We start from the raw sequence: 26,392 nt of genomic DNA on the forward strand, positions 1-26,392 counted from the left end.
TTGGTCTCATGTGAATTTTATCAAGTATGAATTTAATATAGATTTCTCATCGCAGTAGCTGTTATGCATTTGTTGTATAGCATAAAAGTTATTTGATATATTTGTTAGACCAAAATTCTAAAATTATAAGTTGGAAGTTTTGATGTCTATTAGATCAAAGTTCTAAAATTTGTAAGGTGTAACTAAATTTAACACATTATCTAGATTTGATACTAATTAGTCTTATCATCAGTAGAGGTGTAAAATCGTGATCATATTTCGTGCGATAAATTATAGAGGAACCATGAAGTATTTCACAAACCAGTTATATTAAAGAAATAAATCTATTTCTAAAAAAAATAAAGACAAAGACCCAAATTAAATAATCAAATTATTTGACCATGTGTAGCGCACGTGCATCTCACTTTTACAGTAAAATATGTGAATCTATAAACAAAAATTTGGATATATGTATGGTTCTTATGTATTATGGAACAATCATTAGTCAAAATGGCATGACTTCCACATGTCGATCCCAGAATCAGGCAAGTGAATGCTAATTACTAATAATTCCTTCGGGCTATAGGATAAGTCTTGTAGACATTATCGGGTATTCATTTGTCAAAATGGCTTGTCAATATGGATACTCTAATGCAACCTCAATTTCTTCGGTGTTGGCACTGTACGGTGTTCACACAGTCCTCTGTAATGCATGCCAATTAACGTCGTTATCCTGGAAATTGCTCGACAGATTTGCAGCTCAATTTACTTGTCACATACATTTGACCACCTTTTGGTCTATCCATGCAAAAACAGGCTTTATATTAGGAGTATCGATGAAAACTCTCTCTTACAATCAATAAATTTACTGAAGCATTACAGATGGTGTACGAGTAGTTCATTTTAGTTAGCACTTGCATGCAAAATGCCAAAAAAAGAGGGCAACCGAAATGGCTCGTTGATCTCCAAATCTATCAGAGATACGCCCTTAGTCTCGTTAGCTTATCTGGTGAAATCAATTATGTCAATCTCCACCAAAATCAGATCCTTCACATTTACCTTGTTTTATTAGGGCATCCATTGACAAAATCATACAGCCGTAACTCATTATCCTTTTTCCACGTCGGAAATGCCTTTGACACAAATATCAATATCTTCTTGTACTTCTACTATTTGGAAAGGCATGTTGCCCTTTATCATGTCTCCTTCAAAGCGGAGGGTTAGTAATGTTCCCTTAACCAATAATGTGAACACCATGCTCATTTATTTCTTCCAATTTGTTGAACTAAACCGGATTTTTTGTTAAGCGGCCATCAATAGAACATGCTCATCCATGTAAGCACTGAGTTCACAAGCTTGTTGATGCCTTGATGCTTCTGAACTACAACTACTCGTTATGCTAGCATCATCTTTGAGTTTTTTACATACTCATCCAAAATATACTCATTATGGTAGAGGGAAGAAAGCGCCTATATTGTGATAGCGGCAATCGATATCATAAACCTCTTCAGAATGATCCAAAACTGTAGTGTCATTTCTGCCAATGTGCTGCTCATGTGCACTGAACACGACATAAATCTATCCATTGTTCTGTAACCCCTCTATGTACCTGTAACGGGGAAAAAATACAACTTTCAGATGTAAGCACAATGTAGAGTAGACCTCCTTAAAAAAGCACTAATACAGATACAGAACGTACAAATTTAAACCCATTTACATGTATAATTTCCAGTCCTGGAGAACCAGGCATTGGCACTCATTGCAGAATGTATAATTATACAAAAGATCTCTGAAGTTGTCATGTAAAACCACAGAACATGACAAATTAACGAATACGTTTTTACCAGCGAGTTAAGGAAAAGAAGAAAACAACAAGAACATCGAAGTTATCCATGAAATACAGAGTCAATGGAAGCATATACTACGAAGAAGTTAGCAAGGACATACTTCCATGGACATAAAGATCATGTAGTTCTGTACTCCAATATGTTGTATCAACTTATTCAATCTACTGTTGAAAATAGTATCTAACAAATTAGCGCATTCTTTGACACAAGTAACTATTAAAAGAAGATTATACAGCGAAACTATTTGCTGCCAGAAAACTCATGAACATGATATATTGTAAAAAGGATGCCGGAAGCAGAGGAATCTTAGTATGCTAAATAATTTAGTTTGGCAGATACATGGATGAGCGAGACCTTTTTGTATAAGTTTTGCTAAAAGACAAAGCTATCATGTGGTTCCTTACCATTATCATAACCCCATCAAATGGGCACAGTTCTGAAGCACGACTCCATTTAGTTAAGGCTCATAGCTCCACTTGAAGTTAATAACACAGCTGGCAATCTTATAGTATCTCTGAAGTGCGAGACTGATTTCCTTCGCCAAGGAAAAATAAAAGAAGAGAGGAGGCTCATGATAGACCTGGTAGGCCAATAAGAACGAAAGGAAAACACACTTCATCAGTCAGTAATTACTAAAATGACACCACCAAGCAATTTTCCAAACAACATTGTCAATTAAGTCGTGAAAAATTGAGAGAAAGAGGACAAATTTGCTACAACAAATTGTATGCATATCTGAACCCGAGGATTAACCCAAAATGAGTATAAGCATTTACTTAATAACTTCATAAAGACATCTCCAAATTAAAAACTTTTATGTACCTTTGCAACTTCATAAGATTTTATCACGGTATATATTTGCCTTAAATTCTCAAGGGATTACAATTGAGATCTTCTGATGGAACACCTGGATGAGAGATCAAGTCAACATTGTAGACCACATCAACAGAAATCCAATATGACTATGAGAAAAGTATGTGCATACCTCTTCAAAATGTTGCAATTCTAGTCTTAGTTCTTCACCAGTTGCTGATGACCGTTGAACACCACAAGGATCTGCACACTGTTCCTTGATTTCTCCAAGTACCTGAGAGAAACAAATAATGAAAATTAGAGATATAAGAATTTTTGAGCCATAAAATTTAGAAATAAGCTCACAGAAAAACATGTACACATGACACAACATACAAGTTTAAAGCCCTGAGGAGTATGCACTACTTCCACTCCTTGAGAAGTCCTGTGTTGGCATCTTTGGATAGTAAGAGAAAGGCGTATAATGGAACAAAGAACTCTGAACTTGTCCTTCATCTAGCAATAAGATGACAAAAGAAATCAGTTCCATCCTTACTGTGCAGTGGTTATGAGAATGAAAGAAAACGAACAAGATGCGAAGCAGAACAGAAATGGCCATTGGAAAATATAATGTGAATAATTTAGCATTGGTTAGTGCTGTGGTGATTCTGATACAGCTATTTCACCTATCCCAGATACTAATGCTTACAAATTGATTGACTCTGACCATATCACAATTACTACCTACTCTACAACGCCAATGGGTTTCTAATAAGATAAGGAAACAAATATGAAGGCTTTTAAAGATCAAAGATGCAGTGATACCTCCAATGGCAATTTCTGAATGGAAGCATTCTCGGATTTTGGAAACTTTTTCCTATGGAATCTCACAAGTTGCGCAATAAGCTGCAAATTTAAAGGAAATCATCAGAAAGTGTAAAATTTTGACAATGCATACAAACGCAAGAAGCCATGTCAGAAGATAATTACCTCAACCTCTTCAGAACTATAACCCTCAAGATGTCCACCATGCTGTAAACAATTATGAAATAATCAGCAAAACAGAATTTAGCTAAAATTATAAAACTATGTGGTAAAACTTTACTTATCATCACATCGAATACCTTGATTATCTGATAGGACAATTTGTCATAGCCCTTTTTCCCATTTACCCTCCCAATATTATGAAGCAAAATTGAAGCTTCAAGATATTCATAGTCTTTATCCTCCAAAAACACCAATGATCTAGTTTGATCCTCACCCATTACACCGCAGCCCCTGATTCCATCAAAAATGTCCTGTTACAAGACATCATCCTCATTACATTCATATCCAAAAGATCAAATCTTTATCACCAACGCAAGATCAAAATGATACCTTTGCTATGCCAACACATTGGACAGCCACTTTCATCCAATTCCTGCAATCAAATCTCACAGCAAGCCTCACAACTGAGCTCCACCTCTCATTCAAATCCAAACCAACTTCCACATCTGAGCGGCTCTTCTCCTTCATCATCATCTCCGCAACCACTCCCTCACCCAACGCATACCCCGACACGTCCATCTCCTCAATCCCGAGCGCATCAAATATCTCCCTCAACGCAATAAACTCCGACTTCCTCTTCGAGAACCCCAATCTCCGCACCCCTTCAAACCCCAGCATCTCGAAACTCCTACAAATCCTCTCCTCAAGGCTCCTCAGCTCCTCCCTACCAAACCTCCACTTCCTCCTGAAATCCAACCCCGAAATCGCCTTCTCGATCGACTTCACGGTCCCCGACGAACCGACGGCAATCTCAAACCCTAACTGCCTAACCTTCTCAGCCAACCCCGATTCTTGTAGCGCCGTCCTCACGTGGCTTCGGAGGTCGGCGAAGCGCCCGGCGAAGGACTCGGTGAGAGTGACGTGGCCGAGGTTGAGAGATGCCGAGAACAAGATCTGACCTTGAAACCTTAACACGAACTCGGTGGATCCGCCGCCGATGTCGACAGCGAGGACGCGGCAGTGAAGGACGGGGAGGAAGTGGAGGATGCCGAGGTAGACGAGGCGGGCCTCGTCGGCACCGGAGAGGACTTCAATGTTGAGGTTGAGGTGAGGCCGAGCGAGGGAGAGGAGGTGGGCCCGTTGGGGGCGGAGCCGGAGGGCGGAAGCGGTGGCGACGGCGCGGACGAGGAGGGGAGGAGGAGGAGGGGAGGAGAGAGGCGGAGAAGAGCGAGGGCGGGAGAGGGAGCGAGATGGGAGGGGAGGATTTGGAGGAGGGGAGGCTGCGCCGAGGAGGACGGGGAGGTGAGGCGTCGAGGGGAGAAGCGGCGGGGGAGGAATTCGCTGGGGTTTGGCGCGATGAGGACTTGAAGGAGCTCGTGCCATGTCGATGGCGGCGAAGAGGCGCTGGGCTCTGCTGGCTCCATCGATGGCGACGGAGAAGAGACGAAACTGAGACTGAGACGAGACGGAGGCTTTTTACCGTCCAGTGCCTTCGCTTGGATTGGAATTCGATGGCGGCGTGAGGCAGAAATGGAGGGACTTGCTGCTGGTTGTGTACGCTAATAAAGTATCCACCACCATCATGCTAGGAAATCTTTCGAGTACAGAAGTCAACCAAGAAGGAGTAGATTTGGGGTCGTACTTTCTCTCTATTGTACGCGGCGGAGAAGGAGTTTTCAACGGCGTTTTCCAAGGGTTCGTTTGGATGGAATAATAATCTTATGATGGGTCTTTGTTCAGTGGATTTTTTATTTTTTTCGAATTTTATTACCAGACCAGACCCCAGGTCTTTCTTATTTTAAAATCGGTCCCCCGAGTCTTTCTTATCTGAAAACCAGTCCCCGAGTCTTTGTTCAAAGGGTTTTTATTCTTGGTTCAAAGGATTATTATTATCATTATTACCAGACCCCAAGTCTTTCTTATTTTAAAATCAGTCCCCCAAGTCGCTCTTATCTGAAAACCAGTCCCTGAGTCTTTGTTCAAAGGATTTTTATTCTTGGTTCAAAGGATTATTATTAGGGAAAAATCTCTTTTAACCCAAAGTTTTACGCCCAATTATTTAAAAACCCATCCACTTTACTAAATACCAATAGACCCACTGTATCTCATCTCACTTATTTTTAAACCCAACATGTATAATACACCCATTTTTTGTACTGTATTTACCCAACTGACTAAAAATTCCTAAACTACCCCATCCCCAAATATAACTCATCCCCTTTCCTCTCTAATACTTGAAAGCTCCTAGATCATCGATTTGGAGCGACGACGGCGGCTGCACGGGTTGTAGAGAAGGCGACGACGACTGACGGCGGTGAGCGATGACGGACGGCGGCTGCACGGATCTGAAAGCGGAGGACATTTGGAGCGACGACGGACGGCGGCTGCACGGGTCTGAAAGCAGGTAACACACGAATCTTCCCCTTTTCCTCTCTAATACTTGAAATTAAACCCCTAGATCATCGATTTTCATCGCAAGTTCCTCGTATCACTGAGTGATTTTATTTTTCGATTGAGGTTGTAGAGAAGGCGACGGAGAGAGTTAGGGCTTGGATTAATCGGTGTTGTCTGTAGCGAGAGATATTGGAGTTGGGAGAGATTGAAAGGTTTTCCTTGCAAGTGTGATTAACCTCTTTTTTTAAATTAATTTATGGAAATGGATGATTTCTTGACCTAATTATGTTGATGTTTGGTATAATTTAGGTCATCGTGGGACTGTGGATTGTTTCGTACATTGGAAGTTCGTTTAGTATCTTCACTCTTATTTACATCGGTGAGTTCTAATAATTTATCCATTGTTTGGCTGACCTAATTAAAGTTCCAAAAGAAAAACACTTTCTTTTGAAATTAAGCCCCTTGTTGTAGTTTTGATCACATGCAACTTGCACGTATAAATTATTGAAAGGGCCCGAAAGATAAGAATGTACTTATATCACAGTAATCTCTCGAACATCTAAGGTTTAACACCTATGATAGATTGGTGTTGAAATCATTATTTATAAAAGGATTCCAACCTGCCGTTGGGATATTCATAATTATATTGTATTTTTGAAATATTTGTCAATAGGTTGTCAAAGATGTTAAGCAGAAGTAAATCGAGAGATTCTTCCCAATCGAGGTCTAAGGCTACTAAGTAAGTAAATTTTAATTTATATGAAATTATTGTTATGGGATTCTTCCCAATCGAGGTCTAAGGCTACTAAGTAAGTAAATTTTAATTTATATGAAATTATTGTTATGTTAATAATTTCTTATGTTTTTACTTGTAAATGAAATTGAATCTGAAGATTTGGATCTCTAGATCCCTAGATACGTCTGATACATACGAATGATAAATAAGAGCATCAGGAGAAAACTTTAACATAACTAGTGTTCTGCTACAATAGTTGACAGCTTATAGCTTTCTTGTATAATTGATACTGTAGACTTCAATTCTCAGCAAATTTGTCATTCTTGCTTGGGTTAATTTGTTGTTTCATTACCTTTTCATGCTAAATATACCCTATAATACCAATTTCCAGTTAAGTCTGACCATGCATTACCTTCTTCTTTTCTTAATGCAGTTCTTAATGCTTTATCACTTTGCTTTACAATCTCTTAATTTTTGCATTTATAAGGGCTATTCGTTTTGATTGATATATTCTTCTTTTTGTAGGAAAAATATTGCAGAGTTAAGATTACCTTCAAATATTGGCGTATTTCGTGATTTGGTGAATAATCGTCTAAGGCCTTTGCTAAATAATAATCATTATGAAGCCCTCCGTCAAACCCCTTTTTTCCACTTCATTCATATACCGGCTATACCTAATGAACAAGTTGCAGTTGATTGCTTGCTTCATGCATTTAATCCAGAGCATAGCTCATTCAGGAATGGGGGAAAGGATATTGTGTTCAGTGTTCTAGATGTGTATGAAATAACCGGGTTGCCGAAGACTGGAAATAGGGTTGTAATGGATGGTCGAGCGCCTAATACTATATATACTGCACATGTGTATTGTAAAAAGACCCAAACAGAGAGGGAGAAGGAGAAGAAGGTCAGTAAGAGGAAGAAGAGGAAAGTCAACAAGAAGGATGAAAATAAAGATAAGAAGAAAGTGTGGGCCACACGCAAAAGGATGGCGGATTTGATTGTGGAGTTGGCAGACTCCGACCACATAGCATGTGTGAAATTACTTGTGGCTTTTATTATTGGATTTGTATTATGCCCTCAGCCCTCTAACTCATGTCCATTATGGGCATTTAGATATGCGGATAATTTACTTGCTCTTCGTTCTTATAATTGGGCTGGTGCTGTGTTTGATCTACTGTATAAGGAGATGAGTAAGGCAAAGTTGTCCATCACAAAGAGAGTCGTAGGAGAGAGGTCACGAGCCGGATACATGGGCGGGTTTGCCTTAGTATTGGTGGTGAGTTTTAATAAAATTATATAATTTTATTTGCATATGTTCTACTAGTTGTAACTAAATTTGTTTTTTTAGGTTTGGTTTTATGAACTAGTGGGGGAGCTCAAGTGTGAAATAAAAGAGGATTTCTTGCACCCCATTTTTATTGAGAGGAAGTCTCGATCATTACGGCGAAAAGCGATGATGAGGATAATTGAAAACCCAAAGTGTATTAGGAATTTCACTAGTCAACCCACCATATCATCCATTCCTAGTGCATCACGTCATCAACCGGTATGTACACTTCATATTCTCTATTGTTGTCTTGTTGCTATCAATTTATTATATCTTTCTCGAATGCTAACCCATTCATTGGTTGTATTTGTAGGCGATGACATTACTTCAAGTACGTGAGTTGCTTGCCAAAAATAGAGAGGAGTATGACGAGCTTATTGAGTTAGAGAAAAAGTTGATTAGCGCCAGTAATTGTGGCAATGAATCTGAAGATGAAACTGAAGGGGAAGAACACGAACAAGATGATGGGGAGGACGAGGAGGATGGTGATGATCCAAGTGATGGGGAGGATGGTGATGATCCAAATGATGAGGAGGATGGTGGCGATACAAATGATGGGGAGGATGATGATGACAGTGATACTAATGTCGGGGGGAATGTTGTTGAGGATGATGAGGATAATACAGGGGAACAAGGAGAACAAAGTCATGAAGAGATGGGTAAAGATGAAGAAATGAGTGGGAAAAAAGTGGTGGCTCTAAATACAAGAGGAAGGAAAAACAACCAGAGATGATTGCGGAAGAGCTCAGTGAAGATGATGACTTCTTACCTATATCTTTTTCAAGGACATCAGCAAGGGACATCAAAGATAGGACCCCATCAATTAAACGGGTCGTTAGAGATAGGAAACATGTACCCGCACGTGCAAGACGTTCACCTTATACACAGTTGCGAGGCCGAGGCCGTCATGAGAAGAAGAATGAAGTGATTAATGTTTCCCAGTTGCAAACGCCGGGGTGTGATGAAAAGAATGAAGTGATTAATATTTCCCAGTTACAAACACCGGAGAAGAGAAGGAATGTCAATAGCGGGACTGATTTTATCCCTAAGAAATGCGATTACCCGGCGAAGGGAAAGTTAAATGAGAGTGAGAGGAAAGTCCTTGATGAGTTTTGCAAGAAGAGAATGAACATGTATAATTTATCCCACACATGCGATTTTGCTTTATAAATTTCGTTTTATGTTGCGCTTCCTTTCATATTACATTTATTTAACTTGTGTATGTTTCATTTGTCATAGAGATGAATTTGTTTGGCAATCTGTTACCCGGTTAGATGTATATCATCTTCTTATTGGAAGCGCAATTTCCGATAGTGTAAGTTCCCAATGTTTAATAGTTTTGTGTGTATTTTCATATTTTAGTTGTGATCATTCTATTATGAATAATTTTCAGTTAGTCGATGGTATGATAGAGAGATTTAAGATGAAGATTGAAACAGAAGCATGTTCAAAACACATACACATCACAGGATCATTCTTTGCCGTGAGTATTAGGAAAATTTACTATCATTTAAATTATTTTTTGTTAAATATTATGGTCATGTTTTAACAGAGAGCGTTACTACAAGATAATCCCGGCCATTGGGCAAGACAACTCAAGGGTCGACAGCTTCCACGTGCACGCTTCGAAGAATGCGAGAAGATTATTTTTCCTATTCTTAGCAGTAGTCATTGGCATTTGTTGGAATTGATTAAGGCTGAGAAAATTTTTTATCACTATTCATAACTCACATACATTAAATATCTTAATGATGCCAAGATGTTCATGAACAATTTCTTAGCTTGCATAAAGGATGAATGGAAAATAGAAAATGTGGATGAGTATAGTATAGAAACCCGACAGGTTCCTCAACAGGATGGGTATGACTATAACTTAAAATGTATTACTGTGATTGATTTTCCCAACATATTATTATTTTATCATGTAATCATTGATTGCGACATTTGTTTGTGCAGGAGCTTAGATTGTGGTATTTTCATGATGGGATACATATATTCCATCATCAACAACACACCACCATTCATTTATCAGGATGATTGTGAACTTCTACGAGCAAAGATTGCTATTGCCTTTATCTCGGAGGAAGCAGAAAATCTGCTAGAATATGCTTTTACTGAGGAAGTAGACTCTAAATATACATGTCTTGGATGTGATGAATGTTAAAGTTGCACAGGAGCATAAAGTACTTGGCTGATTTGGATTTTGTGTTTATTGTGTAGCTTAAATCTGTACAGGAGCATAAAGTACTTGGCTGATTTGGATTTTGTGTTTATTGTGTAGCTTAAATCTATGCAGGAGTATAGGGTGTTGATTTTTGTAGTGGTGTTATGTATTTGTTGTTTTATGCTGTAATTATGTTAAATACATGTCTTGTTTTTGTAGTTGTAACTGAAAATTTATGATTGTCCTCACTTTCACAGGTTCCACCAGATTTTATATTCCAGATTTTAAAATCATGTGAATTTGTTGTGTATTTGTTGTGAATGTTGAAGTTGTGAATGTTGAAGTTGTGCCTTATTGGACGAGTGGGATCATTACAATGGAGATGTCCTCACTAGTTGTGAATGTTGAAGTTGTGAATGTTGAAGTTGTGCCTTATGGATAATTGAATGGGTGTTAGTGGTATCTTCTGCTGCTTGGAAACTCTTTGCTCAGAACAAAACTCTATAGTCCTGGTTGCTATGTTTCATGAGTAGTGTAGTCTGCTATTTTCTCAGTGAACCTCTTGGAGTTGTTAGGAAATTCAAGTGAAATTTTACAGATTTAAAGACAATGTTGTTTTACTCTTTTAAGAAAATATATGGATTGTAACTTTTAGCATTTGTAACATGTTAGAATCTCTCCGGCAGTTCTGTATTCACGAGACATGATGATCCCTTTGTTTTGCTTCGTCTTAAAACCCAGACGTGCCTAATCAATGCCTCTCCCATAGGCCCAGGAATTACTTTGTATACATTGCCTATGCTTGTCAAAGCAGCCATCTGCATTATCCTGCAGTGGGATGTGGAATTTTATCCTGTTCTGATGTTGTTCTAAAGCCCCCCTTTTGGTTCATAATCAACTAAGTGTGCCCTTTTTTTGTTTTTTGTTTGGGTGTGTGTGTGTGTGTGTTGGGTGTGTGTCTGTGTGGGGGGGGGGGAGCTAAGGATTAAAATTGAATGTTGAAGTTGTGCCTTATTGTTCAATTATCCATAAGGAAGAGACGTACTTGAAATTATAAGTTAAAAAAATTTTATTGACCAATCATCCACCGTGACGGGGGGTCCTCGCGCAATTTTGAAGCTTCTGGGCAAAGAATAGCACCTTATGGGAAAGTATAGCACCTTTTGGCCAAAGTATAGCACTATATTGCAAAGTATAGCACTTTATTAAAAGAGTATAGCACCTTATTGGCAAAGTATAGCACCTTATTCTTTCTGGAAATTCTGCGGCTTAAGAGACTAAAATCAAATCAGTTTTTTTCGTCGCGACGAAACCACTCGACGACCTACGTCACGTGTTATTGACCAATCATCCACCGCGACGGGGGGTCCTCGAGCAATTTTGAAGCTTCTGGGCAAAGTATAGCACCTTATGGGAAAATATAGCACCTTTGTATAGCACTTTATTGGAAAAGTATAGCACCTTATTGGCAAAGTATAGCACCTTATGCTTGCTGGAAATTCTGCAGCTTAAGTGCCTAAAATCAAATCAGTTTTTTTCGCCGCGACGAAACCACTCGACGACCTACGTCACGTGTTATTGACCAATAATCCACCGCGACGGGGGGTCCTCACGCAAGTTTGAAGCTTCTGGGCAAAGAATAGCACCTTATGGGAAAGTATAGCACCTTTTGGCAAAAGTATAGCACTATATTGCAAAGTATAGCACTTTATTGGAAAAGTATAGCACCTTATTGGAAAAGTATAGCACCTTATACTTTCTGGAAATTCTGCAGCTTAAGTGCCTAAAATCAAATCAGTTTTTTTCGCCGTGACAAAACCACTCGACCACCTATGTCACGTGTTATTGACCAATCATCCACCGCGACGGGGGGTCCTCGCACAATTTTGAAGCTTCTGGGCAAAGTATAGCACCTTATGGGAAAATATAGCACCTTTTGGCCAAAGTATAGCACTATATTGCAAAGTATAGCACTTTATTGACAAAGTATAGCACCTTATTAGAAAAGTATAGCACCTTATACTTTCTGGAAATTCTGCAGCTTAAGTACCTAAAGTCAAATCAGTTTTTTCGCCACGACGAAACCACTCGACCACCTACGTCACATGTTATTGACCAATCATACACCGCGACGGGCGGTCCTCGCGTAATTTTGAAGCTTCTGGGCAAAGTATAGCACCTTATGGGAAAGTATAGCACCTTTTGGCCAAAGTATAGCACTATATTGCAAAGAATAGCTTTTTATAGACAAAGTATAGCACCTTATTGGAAAAGTATAGCACCTTATGCTTTCTGGAAATTCTGCAGCTTAAGAGCCTAAAATCAAATCAGTTTTTTTCACCGTGACGAAACCACTCGACGACCTACGTCACGTGTTATTGACCAATCATCCACCGCGACGAGGGGTCCTCGTGCAATTTTGAAGCTTCTGGGCAAAGTATAGCACCTTATTGGAAAGTATAGCACCTTTTGGCCAAAGTATAGCACTATATTGCAAAGTATAGCACTTTATTGGAAAAGTATAGCACCTTATTGGAAAGTATAGCACCTTTTGGCCAAAGTATAGCACTATAATGTAAAGTATAGCAATTTATTGGAAAAGTATAGCACCTTATTGGAAAAGTATAGCACCTTATGCTTTCTGGAAATTCTGCAGCTTAAGTGCCTAAAATCAAATCAGTTTTTTTCGCCGCGACGAAACCACTCGACCACCTACGTCACGTGTTATTGACCAATCATCCACCTCGACGGGGGGTCCTCGCGTAATTTTGAAGCTTCTGGGCAAAGTATAGCACCTTATGGGAAAGTATAGCACCTTTTTGCCAAATTATAGCACTATATTACAAAGTATAGCACTTTATTGACAAAGTATAGCACCTTATTGGAAAAGTATAACACCTTATACTTTCTGGAAATTCTGCATCTTAAGTGCCTAAAATCAAATCAGTTTTTTTCGCCGTGATGAAACCACTCGACGACCTACGTCACGTGTTATTGACCAATCATCCACCGTGACGGGGGGTCCTCGCGCAATTTTGAAGCTTCTGGGCAAAGTATAGCACCTTATGGGAAAGTATAGCACCTTTTGGTCAAAGTATAGCACTATATTGCAAAGTATAGCACTTTATTGGAAAAGTATAGCACCTTATTGGAAAAGTATAGCACCTTATGCTTTCTAGAAATTCTGCAGCTTAAGTGCCTAAAATCAAATCAGTTTTTTTCGCCGCGACGAAACCACTCATTCTGCAGCTTAAGTGCCTAAAATCAAATCAGTTTTTTTCGCCGCGACGAAACCACTCGACCACCTACATCACGTGTTATTGACCAATCATCCACCGCGACGGGGGGTCCTCGCGCAATTTTGAAGCTTCTGGGCAAAGTATAGCACCTTATGGGAAAGTATAGCACCTTTTGGCAAAAGTATAGCACCATATTATAAAGTATAGCACTTTATTGACAAAGTATAGCAGCTTATTTGAAAAGTATAGCACCTTATAATTTCTGGAAATTCTGCAGCTTAAGTGCCTAAAATCAAATAAGTTTTTTTCGCCGCGACGAAACCACTTGACCACCTACGTCACGTGTTATTGACCAATCATCCACCGCGACGGGGGGTCCTCGCGCAATTTTGAAGCTTCTGGGCAAAGTATAGCACCTTATGGGAAAGTATAGCACCTTTTGGCCAAAGTATAGCACTATATTGTAAAGTATAGCACTTTATTGGTAAAGTATAGCACCTTATTGGCAAAGTATAGCTCCTTATGCTTTCTGGAAATTCTGCACCTTAAGTGTCTAAAATCAAATCAGTTTTTTTCGCCGCGACAAAACCACTCGACCACCTATGTCACGTGTTATTGACCAATCATCCACCGTGACGGGGGGTCCTCGCGCAATTTCGAAGCTTCTGGGCAAAGTATAGCACCTTATGGGAAAGTATAGCACCTTTTGGCAAAAGTATAGCACTATATTGCAAAGTATAGCACTTTATTGACAAAGTATAGCACCTTATTGGAAAAGTATAGCACCTTATACTTTCTGGAAATTCTGCAGCTTAAGTGCCTAAAGTCAAATCAGTTTTTTTCGCCACGACGAAACCACTCGACCACCTACGTCACATGTTATTGACCCATCATCCACCGCGACGGGGGGTCCTCGCGTAATTTTGAAGCTTCTGGGCAAAGTATAGCACCTTATGGGAAAGTATAGCACCTTTTGGCCAAAGTATAGCACTATATTGCAAAGTATAGCACTTTATAGACAAAGTATAGCACCTTATTGGAAAAGTATAGCACCTTATGCTTTGTGGAAATTCTGCAGCTTAATAGCCTAAAATCAAATCAGTTTTTTTCGCCATGACGAAACCACTCGACGACCTACGTCACGTGTTATTGACCAATCATCCACCGCGACGGGGGGTCCTTGTGCAACTTTGAAGCTTCTGGGCAAAGTATAGCACCATATTGGAAAGTATAGCACCTTTTGGCCAAAGTATAGCACTATATTGCAAAGTATAGCACTTTATTGGAAAAGTATAGCACCTTATTGGAAAGTATAGCACCTTATACTTTCTGAAAATTCTGCAGCTTAAGTGCCTAAAATCAAATCAGTTTCTTTCGCCGCGACGAAACCACTCGACCACCTACGTCACGTGTTATTAACCAATCATCCACCGCGACGGGGGTTCCTCGCGCAATTTTGAAGCTTCTGGGAAAAGTATAGCACATTATGGGAAAGTATAGCATCTTTTGGCCAAAGTATAGCACTATATTGCAAAGTATAGCACTTTATTGACAAAGTATAGCACCTTATTTGAAAAGTATAGCACCTTATAATTTCTGGAAATTCTGCAGCTTAAGTGCCTAAAATCAAATCAGTTTTTTTCGCCGCGACGAAACCACTTGACCACCTACGTCACGTTTTATTGACCAATCATCCACCGCGACAGGGGGTCCTCGCGCAATTTTGAAGTTGAAGCTTCTGGGCAAAGTATAGCACCTTATGGGAAAGTATAGCACCTTTTGGCCAAAGTATAGCACTATATTGTAAAGTATAGCACTTTATTGGCAAAGTATAGCACCTTATTGGTAAAGTATAGCACCTTATGCTTTCTGGAAATTCTGCACCTTAAGTGTCTAAAATCAAATCAGTTTTTTTCGCCGCGACAAAACCACTCGACCACCTATGTCACGTGTTATTGACCAATCATCCACCGTGACGGGGGGTCCTCGCGCAATTTTGAAGCTTCTGGGCAAAGTATAGCACCTTATGGGAAAGTATAGCACCTTTTGGCCAAAGTATAGCACTATATTGGAAAGTATAGCACTTTATTGGAAAAGTATAGCACCTTATTGGAAAAGTATAGCACCTTATGCTTTCTGGAAATTCTGCAGCTTAAGTGCCTAAAATCAAATCAGTTTTTTTCGCCGCGACGAAACCACTCGACCACCTACATCACGTGTTATTGACCAATCATCCACCGCGACGGGGGGTCCTCGCGCAATTTTGAAGCTTCTGGGCAAAGTATAGCACCTTATGGGAAAGTATAGCACCTTTTGGCAAAAGTATAGCACTATATTATAAAGTATAGCACTTTATTGACTAAGTATAGCACCTTATTTGAAAAGTATAGCACCTTATAATTTCTGGAAATTCTGCAGCTTAAGTGCCTAAAATCAAATCAGTTTTTTTCGCCGCGACGAAACCACTTGACCACCTACGTCACGTGTTATTGACCAATCATCCACCGCGACGGGGGGTCCTCGCGCAATTTTGAAGCTTCTGGGCAAAGTATAGCACCTTATGGTAAAGTATAACACCTTTTGGCCAAAATATAGCACTATATTATAAAGTATAGCACTTTATTGGAAAGGTATAGCACCTTATTGGCAAAGTATATCACCTTATTCTTTCTGGAAATTCTGCAGCTTAAGTGCCTAAAATCATATCAGTTTTTTTCGCCGTGACAAAACCACTCGACCACCTATGTCACGTGTTATTGACCAATCATCCACCGTGACGGGGGGTCCTCGCGCAATTTTGAAGCTTCTGGGCAAAGTATAGCACCTTATGGGAAAGTATAGCACCTTTTGGCAAAAGTATAGCACTATATTGCAAAGTATAGCACTTTATTGACAAAGTATAGCACCTTATTAGAAAAGTATAGCACCTTATACTTTCTGGAAATTCTGCAGCTTAAGTGCCTAAAGTCAAATTTGTTTTTTTCGCCACGACGAAACCACTCGACCACCTACGTCACATGTTATTGACCAATCATCCACCGCGACGGGGGGTCCTCGTGTAATTTTGAAGCTTCTGGGCAAAGTATAGCACCTTATGGGAAAGTATAGCACCTTTTGGCCAAAGTATAGCACTATATTGCAAAGTATAGCACTTTATAGACAAAGTATAGCACCTTATTGGAAAAGTATAGCACCTTATGCTTTCTGGAAATTCTGCAGCTTAATAGCCTAAAATCAAATCAGTTTTTTTCGCCGCGACGAAACCACTCGACGACCTACGTCACGTGTTATTGACCAATCATCCACCGCGACGGGGGGTCCTCGTGCAATTTTGAAGCTTCTGGGCAAAGTATAGCACCTTATTGGAAAGTATAGCACCTTTTGGCCAAAGTATAGCACTATATTGCAAAGTATAGCACTTTATTGGAAAAGTATAGCACCTTATTGGAAAGTATAGCACCTTATACTTTCTGAAAATTCTGCAGCTTAAGTGCCTAAAATCAAATCAGTTTCTTTCGCCGCGACGAAACCACTCGACCACCTACGTCACGTGTTATTGACCAATCATCCACCGCGACGGGGGTTCCTCGCGCAATTTTGAAGCTTCTAGGAAAAGTATAGCACATTATGGGAAAGTATAGCATCTTTTGGCCAAAGTATAGCACTATATTGCAAAGTATAGCACTTTATTAGAAAAGTATAGCCCCTTATTGGAAAAGTATAGCACCTTATGCTTTCTGGAAATTGTGCAGCTTAAGTGCCTAAAATCAAATCAGTTTTTTTCGCCGCGACGAAACCACTCGACCACCTACGTCATGCAGCTTAAGTGCCTAAAATCAAATCAGTTTTTTTCGCCGCGACGAAACCACTCGACCACCTACGTCATGTGTTATTGACCAATCATCCACCGCGACGGGGGGTCCTCGCAATTTTGAAGCTTCTGGGCAAAGTATAGCACCTTATGGGAAAGTATAGCACCTTTTGGCAAAAGTATAGCACTATATTATAAAGTATAGCACTTTATTGATAAAGTATAGCACCTGATTGGAAAAGTATAGCACCTTATACTTTCTGAAAATTCTGCAGCTTAAGTGCCTAAAATCAAATCAGTTTTTTTCGCCGTGACGAAACCACTCGACCACCTACGTCACGTGTTATTGACCAATCATCCACCGCGACGGGGGTCCTCGCGCAATTTTGAAGCTTTTGGGCAAAGTATAGCACCCAGTTTTTTTAGGGCAATGCAAACACTCGACGAACCTACGTCATGTGTTATTGACCAATCATCCACCGCGACGGGGGGTCCTCGCAATTTTGAAGCTTTTGGGCAAAGTATAGCACCTTATGGGAAAGTATAGCACCTTTTGGCCAAAGTATAGCACTATATTACAAAGTATAACATTTTATTGACAAAGTATAGCACCTTATTGGAAAAGTATAGCACCTTATGCTTTTTGAAAATTCTGCAGCTTAAGAGCCTAAAATCAAATCAGTTTTTTTCGCCGCGACGAAACCACTCGACGACCTACGTCACGTGTTATTGACCAATCATCCATCGCGACGGGGGGTCCTCGCGCAATTTTGAAGCTTCTGGGCAAAGTATAGCTCCTTATTGGAAAGTATAGCACATTTTGGCCAAAGTATAGCACTATATTGCAAAGTATAGCACTTTATTGGAAAAGTATAGCAGCTTATTGGAAAAGTATAGCACCTTATACTTTCTGAAAATTCTGCAGCTTAAGTGCCTAAAATCAAATTAGTTTTTTTCGCCGCGACGAAACCACTCGACCACCTACGTCACGTGTTATTGACCAATCATCCACCGTGACAGGGGGTCCTCACGCAATTTTGAAGCTTCTGGGCAAAGTATAGCACCTTATGGGAAAGTAAAGCACCTTTTGGCCAAAGTATAGCACTATATTACAAAGTATAGCACTTTATTGACAAAGTATAGCACCTTATTGGCAAAGTATAGCACCTTATACTTTCTGGAAATTCTGCAGCTTAAGTACCTAAAATCAAATCAATTTTTTTTTCGCCGCGACGAAACCACTCGACGACCTACGTCACGTGTTTATTGACCAATCATCCACCGCAATGCAAATACTTGATAAGATAACATCAAAGGTTTTGAGTAATGTATACCAACCAGATATAACAATAACACTAACTGAAATAACATTAAAACTAACTGAAGTAGTTACACAAAATTTACAATAATCAAAATAGTTTGTTTTTTGATCTTCACCACCAAAACATAATCATCCTATAATAAGTCCATGAAGATCACAATCAAACTGATTTGAAAATATTCAAAAGCATGATATTTCAATCAGCTATTGGTTGGTTACATGTTCGTCGATTGTGACCGAACTCCTTACATCGGCTACACTTCAACATTCTAGAAGGATTTAGTCCAGAAGGGATCCGCTTTGTTTTTGGCCTTCCTCTACGAATCGAGGTTAATGGAGGTCTAATCTCCATATTCTCATCTTATTGACCAATCATCCACCGTGACGGGGGGTCCTCGCGCAATTTTGAAGCTTCTGGGCAAAGTATAGCACCTTATGGGAAAGTAAAGCACCTTTTGGCCAAAGTATAGCACTATATTACAAAGTATAGCACTTTATTGACAAAGTATAGCACCTTATTGGCAAAGTATAGCACCTTATACTTTCTGGAAATTCTGCAGCTTAAGTACCTAAAATCAAATCAATTTTTTTTTCGCCGCGACGAAACCACTCGACGACCTACGTCACGTGTTTATTGACCAATCATCCACCGCAATGCAAATACTTGATAAGATAACATCAAAGGTTTTGAGTAATGTATACCAACCAGATATAACAATAACACTAACTGAAATAACATTAAAACTTACTGAAGTAGTTACACAAAATTTACAATAATCAAAATAGTTTGTTTTTTGATCTTCACCACCAAAACATAATCATCTTATAATAAGTCCATGAAGATCACAATCAAATTGATTTGAAAATATTCAAAAGCATGATATTTCAATCAGCTATTGGTTGGTTACATGTTCGTCGATTGTGACCGAACTCCTTACATCGGCTACACTTCAACATTCTAGAAGGATTTAGTCCAGAAGGGATCCGCTTTGTTTTTGGCCTTCCTCTACGAATCGAGGTTAATGGAGGTCTAATCTCCATATTCTCATCCGTTATAATTGGCTTCTCATCATCAGGAATTGGATATATGGGAAAGGAGTAACACTTGCGGTACACCTCCGTGCTGAAATAGTCAGAAATATATGGATACAATAGCTGATCTTTGTGCCTGATTACGGCGGCCGCATGCTTGCAAGGTAGTCCAAGAACTTGCCATTGGCGACAAGTACACGTGCGGTACTCCAAATTCACTCTAACAGATGGGGAATCATATACTTCATACAGAATCGACGTAGAAGGATTAACATGAAGACAACGTGCACCCTCGTTGATCAGGACAAGATGCTCCTCTACACTAGGAACAAGTGGTGTAGTCCATTTGTTGGATTCCTCACGTCTATCGTAGCTCATTTTCATCATCTTCACCCGGATGTGATCAACCAACTGCGCTATCGGTAAAAATCGGGCTTCCTTAATCCATGCGTTGAAGGACTCAGCTAGATTTGAGGTTAACCACCCATACCTGCAACCATGTTATAGCTATAGGATTATTCAAATGTTATACATGTTCAAACACACATATCAGAGAGTTCAATCACAAAGACCAAAAATATGTAAAAATGGTGACCTCTTTCCAGGAAAATAACAATTAGCCCAGTTCTGTGGGCTCATATTCAGCATTTCAATGAAAGAAAGTAAAAGAGATAGGGTTAGGAATTGTTATCCTTTGACGCGCGATGTGTTAACGAGGTTCGGTCCGCTGACCTACGTCCCCGCTCCCCACTCTCGAGGAGAAATCCACTACACACCCGGTTTGAAAGCCGGAACTTCGTCTACACAGCGATCCCCTCACGATCTCTCACTACACAGTTGATCTCAACAGATCACACTCCCTCACAGTTGATCTACACAAGATCACACTCACACAACAGTAGAAATGATGCAAGACTCTCTCTTTATAGGTCCATATGGCAAAGAGAAAGAATACTGAAGCTGGGAAGTGAACACACACAAAAACACAGAGAAAAACCACAGAGAACAGAGTTTGAAAATTTTTCTCAGAAGACAACGTCTCTCTGGTTTTTCAGCAGAAGTTAGGGCAACTGGGAAGAAGAAGAAGTCTGGGTTTAAATAGAAAAGATTAATCATTTTAAAATCACAATCCAATCTTCCCAATTAAGAAAATAATCTCCTACACAGACTGTGCCTCAGACTGTGCCAAACACAGTTAAGTGATAGCACAGTAAACAAGGCAAACGACCGTTTGAAAAAAGTCTCGGTTGACCGATTAAACTTTCGGTCGACCGCCAGAACGTTCGGTCGACCGAATGAGTGAAATCGGTCGACCGACCGAAAATCCGGTCGACCGCGAGCAGCTTTGAAAACACAAAAAACAAACAGAGACTTCATCGGTCGACTGGTGCGGTCGACCGATAGAAAAATCAAAATTTTGGTCGACCGCACCGGTCGACCGACAAACTCTCTGGACTCCAGTGACGAAAGATCATAAGTGCGGTCAATCGGTGCGGTCGACCGCATTCTGACATATTCTGGAAACAGGATTTTGACTCAACAGAAATATTTGGAAAATATTTATTTGACCTCTGAAAATTATGAAACTTTGGAAAATGTTTTTAATACTAAAAACAAACTGTTTGGAAAAAGAATTTTGCAGATAGGTCCTCATACTTGTGAAAAATAGTATTTTGTGAAAAACGCTTAAAAGCTTAAGTATGAAAACGTGTGTGTGAGTCCCAATAGCTTCAAGTGAATTCAATAACTCTTTGCCTACATTCTAATACTAGAGAGAGAATAAAAACTAGCTAATATCCTCACATAGAATACAATTCTTGAGTCTTGATATGGCTTGAGTTTGGATGAAGCTTTTATATGAATTTGTTGTTCTTGAAATAACATTGCTTCATCATTATGCCTCCTCCTCCTTTGGATATCATCGTTGTAGCATATATTCCATCCAATCCTCCATGAATGGCACTAACAAGCTTGATAAAAGAATTTATTACATTTGCACTCAATAAGCCATTAGTACCGATAATGGTGATTGTAAAATATCATTAAAATATAAGGGCTAACAATCTCCCCCTTTTTGATGATGACAACCAACCATTATTTAAGAGCAAAAATAAAATGGCTTATAGATAGGTGCTCCCCTATCTATGAGCTCCCCCTAAGAAAATACAACAAATGAGGAGATTTCTCTCCCACTTTGTCACCATCAAAAATGTGGTAAATAAACATGCATGCCACAAAAAAAATGCAACCAAAAGAAGCAAGCAATTTAGAACTATCACATATTGCATAACCCCAAGCCATTTCTTATGCGACAAAAATCATCCTCTCCAAGAGGCTTAGTAAATATATCCGCTAATTGAGATTTTGTGTCAACAAAGACTAGGGATACATCTTGTCTCTCTACATGATCGCATAAGAAATGATGGTTTGTGTCAACAAAGACTAGGGATACATCTTGTCTCTCTACATGATCGCATAAGAAATGATGGCACACATTAATATGCTTGGTTCTAGAATGCAAAACCGAATTTGTGGAAATATTTATAGCACTTGTGTTATCACAAAAGATTTTAATATTTTGAAAATTCAAATCATAGTCAACTAAACTTTGTTTCATCCATAAAACTTGAGCACAACATAAGCCGGCGGCAATGTATTCCGCTTCCGTAGTGGACAATGCAACACAATTTTGTTTCTTGGAAGCCCAAGAAACAAGGGAATTTCCTAAGAATTGGCATGTTCCACTAGTACTCTTGCGATCTACCTTACATCCGGCAAAGTCGGCATTACAAAAACCATATAAATCAAAAGAGGTGCTTCTTGGATAAAATAAATCAAGATTAAAAGTTCCATTAACATATTTAATGATCCTTTTAACCGTAATTAAATGAGATGCTTGAAAACGTGCACAAGCACAAACACTAAACATAATATCGGGTCTACTAGCGGTGAGATAAAGAAGACTACCTATCATACCTCGGTATAGTTTTTGGTCCACATCTTCACCACTCTCATCCGTATCAAGCTTAATACTAGTACTCATGGGAGTAGGTGCATGCTTAGAATTCTCCAAATTGAATTTCTTCACCAATTCCTTCGCATACTTGCTTTGTGAAATGAAGATCCCATCCTTAGTTTGCTTGACTTGGAGCCCGAGAAAGAATGTAAGCTCTCCCATCATACTCATCTCAAAGTGATCCTGCATAACTTTAGAAAATTCCTTGTACAAGGATTCATTAGTAGCACCGAAAATGATGTCATCCACATATATTTGAACTAAAATGAAATCATTTTTCCTTTTTCTCACAAAAAGAGTGTTATCGATTGTTCCTTTTGAAAAACCATTTTCAACAAGAAAACTAGAGAGGCGAGCATACCAAGCTCTAGGAGCTGGTTTCAACCCATATAAAGCTTTTTGTACCCGGTAAACATGATTAGGGAAAGCATGATCTATAAAACCGGGGGGTTGCTCAACATACACTTCCTCTTCTATAAAACCATTTAAGAAGGCACTTTTAACATCCATTTAAAATAGTTTGAAAATTTTAAAGCTAGCAAAAGCTAAAAACATCCTAATAGATTCCAACCTTGCAACCGGTGCAAAGGTTTCATCATAGTCTATGCCCTCCTCTTGATTGTATCCTTGGGCAACCAAACGAGCTTTATTTCTAGTAACAATACCATGTTCATCAAGTTTGTTTCTAAAAACCCATTTAGTACCAATAACACTAGCATTGTTAGGTCTAGGAACTAATTTCCAAACATCATTTCTTTGAAAATTATTTAGTTCTTCTTGCATAGCCAAAACCCAAAATTCATCATTTAAAGCATCATTAATCTTTTTAGGTTCTAGATGAGATAAGAATACAACATTACCACACTCACTCAAAGCTTTTGAGCGAGTAACAACTCCTTTTGAAGGGATCCCAATAATTTGTTCCTTTGGATGATTGGATGCGAATTTCCAAGTTTTAGGAAGTTCAACTTGTTCATGATCATTGGAACTATCCACATCCTTTTGAGCTTCTATAGAGGGAGTATCATTGATTTGTAAGAAGTCCAATCCTCCCTCAACATCATCATCATCATCTTTCCTAGGTAAAACAACTTGAGAACCAACATTAGTCTCATCAAAAGTAACGTTTATAGATTCTTCAACAACGAGACTTCGTTTATTGAAGACCCTATAAGCCTTACTTCGAGGTGCATAACCCAAGAAAATACCAACATCAATTTTGGAATCAAATTTATCATGACTATTTTGTTGTGGTGTTCTAGGAGCGGAAAACATATGAGTTATACCATGATGAGCACAAAAATCATAGAAAAATTCATTTTGAAATTCACCACCATGATCACTTCTTATTTTAACAACTTTCAAATCTTTTTTATTTTCAATTCTTTTGACATGATTAGCAAATTCTTCAAAGCAATCATTTTTCTTTGCAAGAAATATTGTCCATGTAAAACGAGAAAAATCATCGATAATCACAAATACAAAGTGTTTGTCTCCAAGAGAGGTAACACGCATAAGACCAAACAAATCAAGATGAAGTAATTGCAAAGGTTTAGAAGTTGATACCTCATTGATGGATTTGAAAGAAGATTTTGTTTGTTTACCTTTGGCACAATCCTCACATATGGTATCTTTGATGAAGTGCAAGCTAGGTAATCCTTTTACAAGATTTCTCTTAGACAATTTTGATATTAACTCCATATTTGCATGTCCAAGTCTCTTGTGCCAAATCCAATGATTTTCATCAATTGCCGCAAGACACTTCACATCTTGATTCACTAATTTATTCATCTCAAAAATGTATACATTAGATTTGCGATTAGCAATAAAAACAATTTTCTCATTCATACTAATGATGCATTTATCCGGTTTAAAAGAAATATTAAAACCTTTATCACTCAATTGGCTAATACTAAGAAGATTATGATTCAAACCATTTACCAAATAAATATCTTCTATAACGGGTGAGGGTTTCTTACCAATAGAACCAATACCAATGATTTTACCTTTTTCACCACCACCGAAGGAGACACTACCTCCTTCAATCCTTGATAGGGTTGCAAATAACTCTTTGTTGCTCATCATATGATGTGAGCAACCACTATCAAGGTACCACATCTCCTTACGGTGTTGCCGTGATGTTCCCTACAAAAGATAAAGATGAAGATATAGTAGCTTTAGGTACCCAAGTCTTGGGTCCTTAGTGGTTAGTAGTTTTGGTACCTTTGGGTACCCATATCATTCCATAAAAATCATGGTTGTCTTTAATCCTACAATGAGTAGAAATATGTTCATGTCTCATACAATATGTGCACACAAAATTTCTTTTGTATGCATGAGTGTGAGAGCCATAAAACCTATTTCTACCATGATGATGATAATTAGCATAAGCATGAGTGGGTCTAGTCCTACTTCTCTCAATTTCTAGTCTTTCAATCTTTGATATTAATTGCTTATTCTCGAAATCGAGATCTCCTAGCAATTTATCTTTTAGTACAAGAGAAGTTGTTAATTGTTCTAGCTTAATATCACAAGAAGCATGCAATTTTTTAAAAGAATAGTATTCTTTAGACATTCTCTTAAATTCAAAGTTCAACTCTTCTAAAGCCATAGCTATGTCACATTGCATGTAGAAGGATTCACTTTCGGCCTCGGATATTACCTCATGTTCATTTGCCATGAAACAAATGTTGGGGTCATGAAGAGCAAGTTTGGCTCCTTCTTCATCACTATCCGAGTCACTTGGTTCGGATTCTTCCCATCCGGCATACATAGCCTTCTTCTTCTTGTACTTCATGTATTTTTCCTTGAGCTTGGGGCAATCCTTAGGGATATGGCCCGGTTCATTGCACTCAAAACATTTACCTACACGAGAGGAAAACTTGTTGTTAGATCGGGGGTTAAATTTCTTGTTCATTTTTATGAGTCTAGAGATTCTTCTAGAGAGATGAGCCACTTCTCTAGAGAAATCAACTTCACTATCCGATGATGAAGAGGAGTTATCACTAGCTCCTTTGAGAGCTATGGTCTTCAACTTTGGTGACGGCTCCTCAACTTCACGTGATGGCACTTCCTCCTTCTCCTTCCCCTTGAGCTTCTTCTCATGCACTTTGAGCTTTCCGATGAGGCTATCAAGAGCTAAGGTAGTGAGGTCATGAGCTTCCTCAATGGCCGTAGCCTTGGGCTCCCATGCCGGAGTCAATGAGCGAAGTATCTTGTAGTTCATCTCTTGAATGGATAATTGCTTATCTAGACCATGTAATTCATTGATGATATTAGTAAAACGGGAAAACATAGCATCAATGGATTCATTAGGAAGCATTTTAAATAGCTCATAATCATGCATGAGTCCACTAATCTTAGATTCCTTAACTTGGGGTGTTCCTTCATGTGTGACACATAATTTTTGTCAAATTTCGTATGCGGTTGCACACGTGGAAACCCTATTGTATTCATTGGGGGAAAGACCACAGATTAAGGCGTTCATGGCCTTAGCATTGAGATTGGCAAGGTGCCTTTCATCATCGGACATGTTCTCAACTTTGGACTTCTCTACATATTTCTTTTCTATGAGCTCTAGGATGTCAAGATCAATGCAACGAAGGTAAATTTTCATCCTAGCCTTCCAATAAGCAAAATTGCTTCCGGTGAAGAGTGGTGGTCTAGTGGTGGATTGTCCTTCTAACATATGCATATTCAAAGAAGCCTCCATTAGATCTTTTCTCTAAGGTGGTTAAACCAAAAATT

The 26,392-nt window shown here is 39.0% G+C and overlaps 2 protein-coding genes across 2 annotated transcripts; both read right to left on the bottom strand.

The window, feature by feature from the left end:
* Nucleotides 785-4,988, bottom strand: LOC109847569 (exopolyphosphatase). The gene is made up of 9 exons (XM_020416800.1): nt 3,996-4,988; nt 3,743-3,916; nt 3,609-3,650; nt 3,444-3,524; nt 3,015-3,134; nt 2,812-2,913; nt 2,649-2,733; nt 2,231-2,406; nt 785-1,588 (listed from the first exon to the last, which is right to left on the bottom strand). The coding sequence occupies exons 1-7, from the start codon at nt 4,986-4,988 to the stop codon at nt 2,698-2,700; spliced, it is 1,548 nt and encodes a 515-aa protein (XP_020272389.1). The 3' UTR covers nt 785-1,588; nt 2,231-2,406; nt 2,649-2,697.
* On the bottom strand, nt 19,483-20,277 carry LOC109847570. The gene is made up of 2 exons (XM_020416801.1): nt 20,225-20,277; nt 19,483-20,119 (listed from the first exon to the last, which is right to left on the bottom strand). The coding sequence occupies exons 1-2, from the start codon at nt 20,275-20,277 to the stop codon at nt 19,483-19,485; spliced, it is 690 nt and encodes a 229-aa protein (XP_020272390.1).

The sequence above is a fragment of the Asparagus officinalis genome, chromosome 7, assembly GCF_001876935.1.
Source record: "Asparagus officinalis chromosome 7, Aspof.V1, whole genome shotgun sequence".
Lineage (NCBI taxonomy): Eukaryota > Viridiplantae > Streptophyta > Magnoliopsida > Asparagales > Asparagaceae > Asparagus > Asparagus officinalis.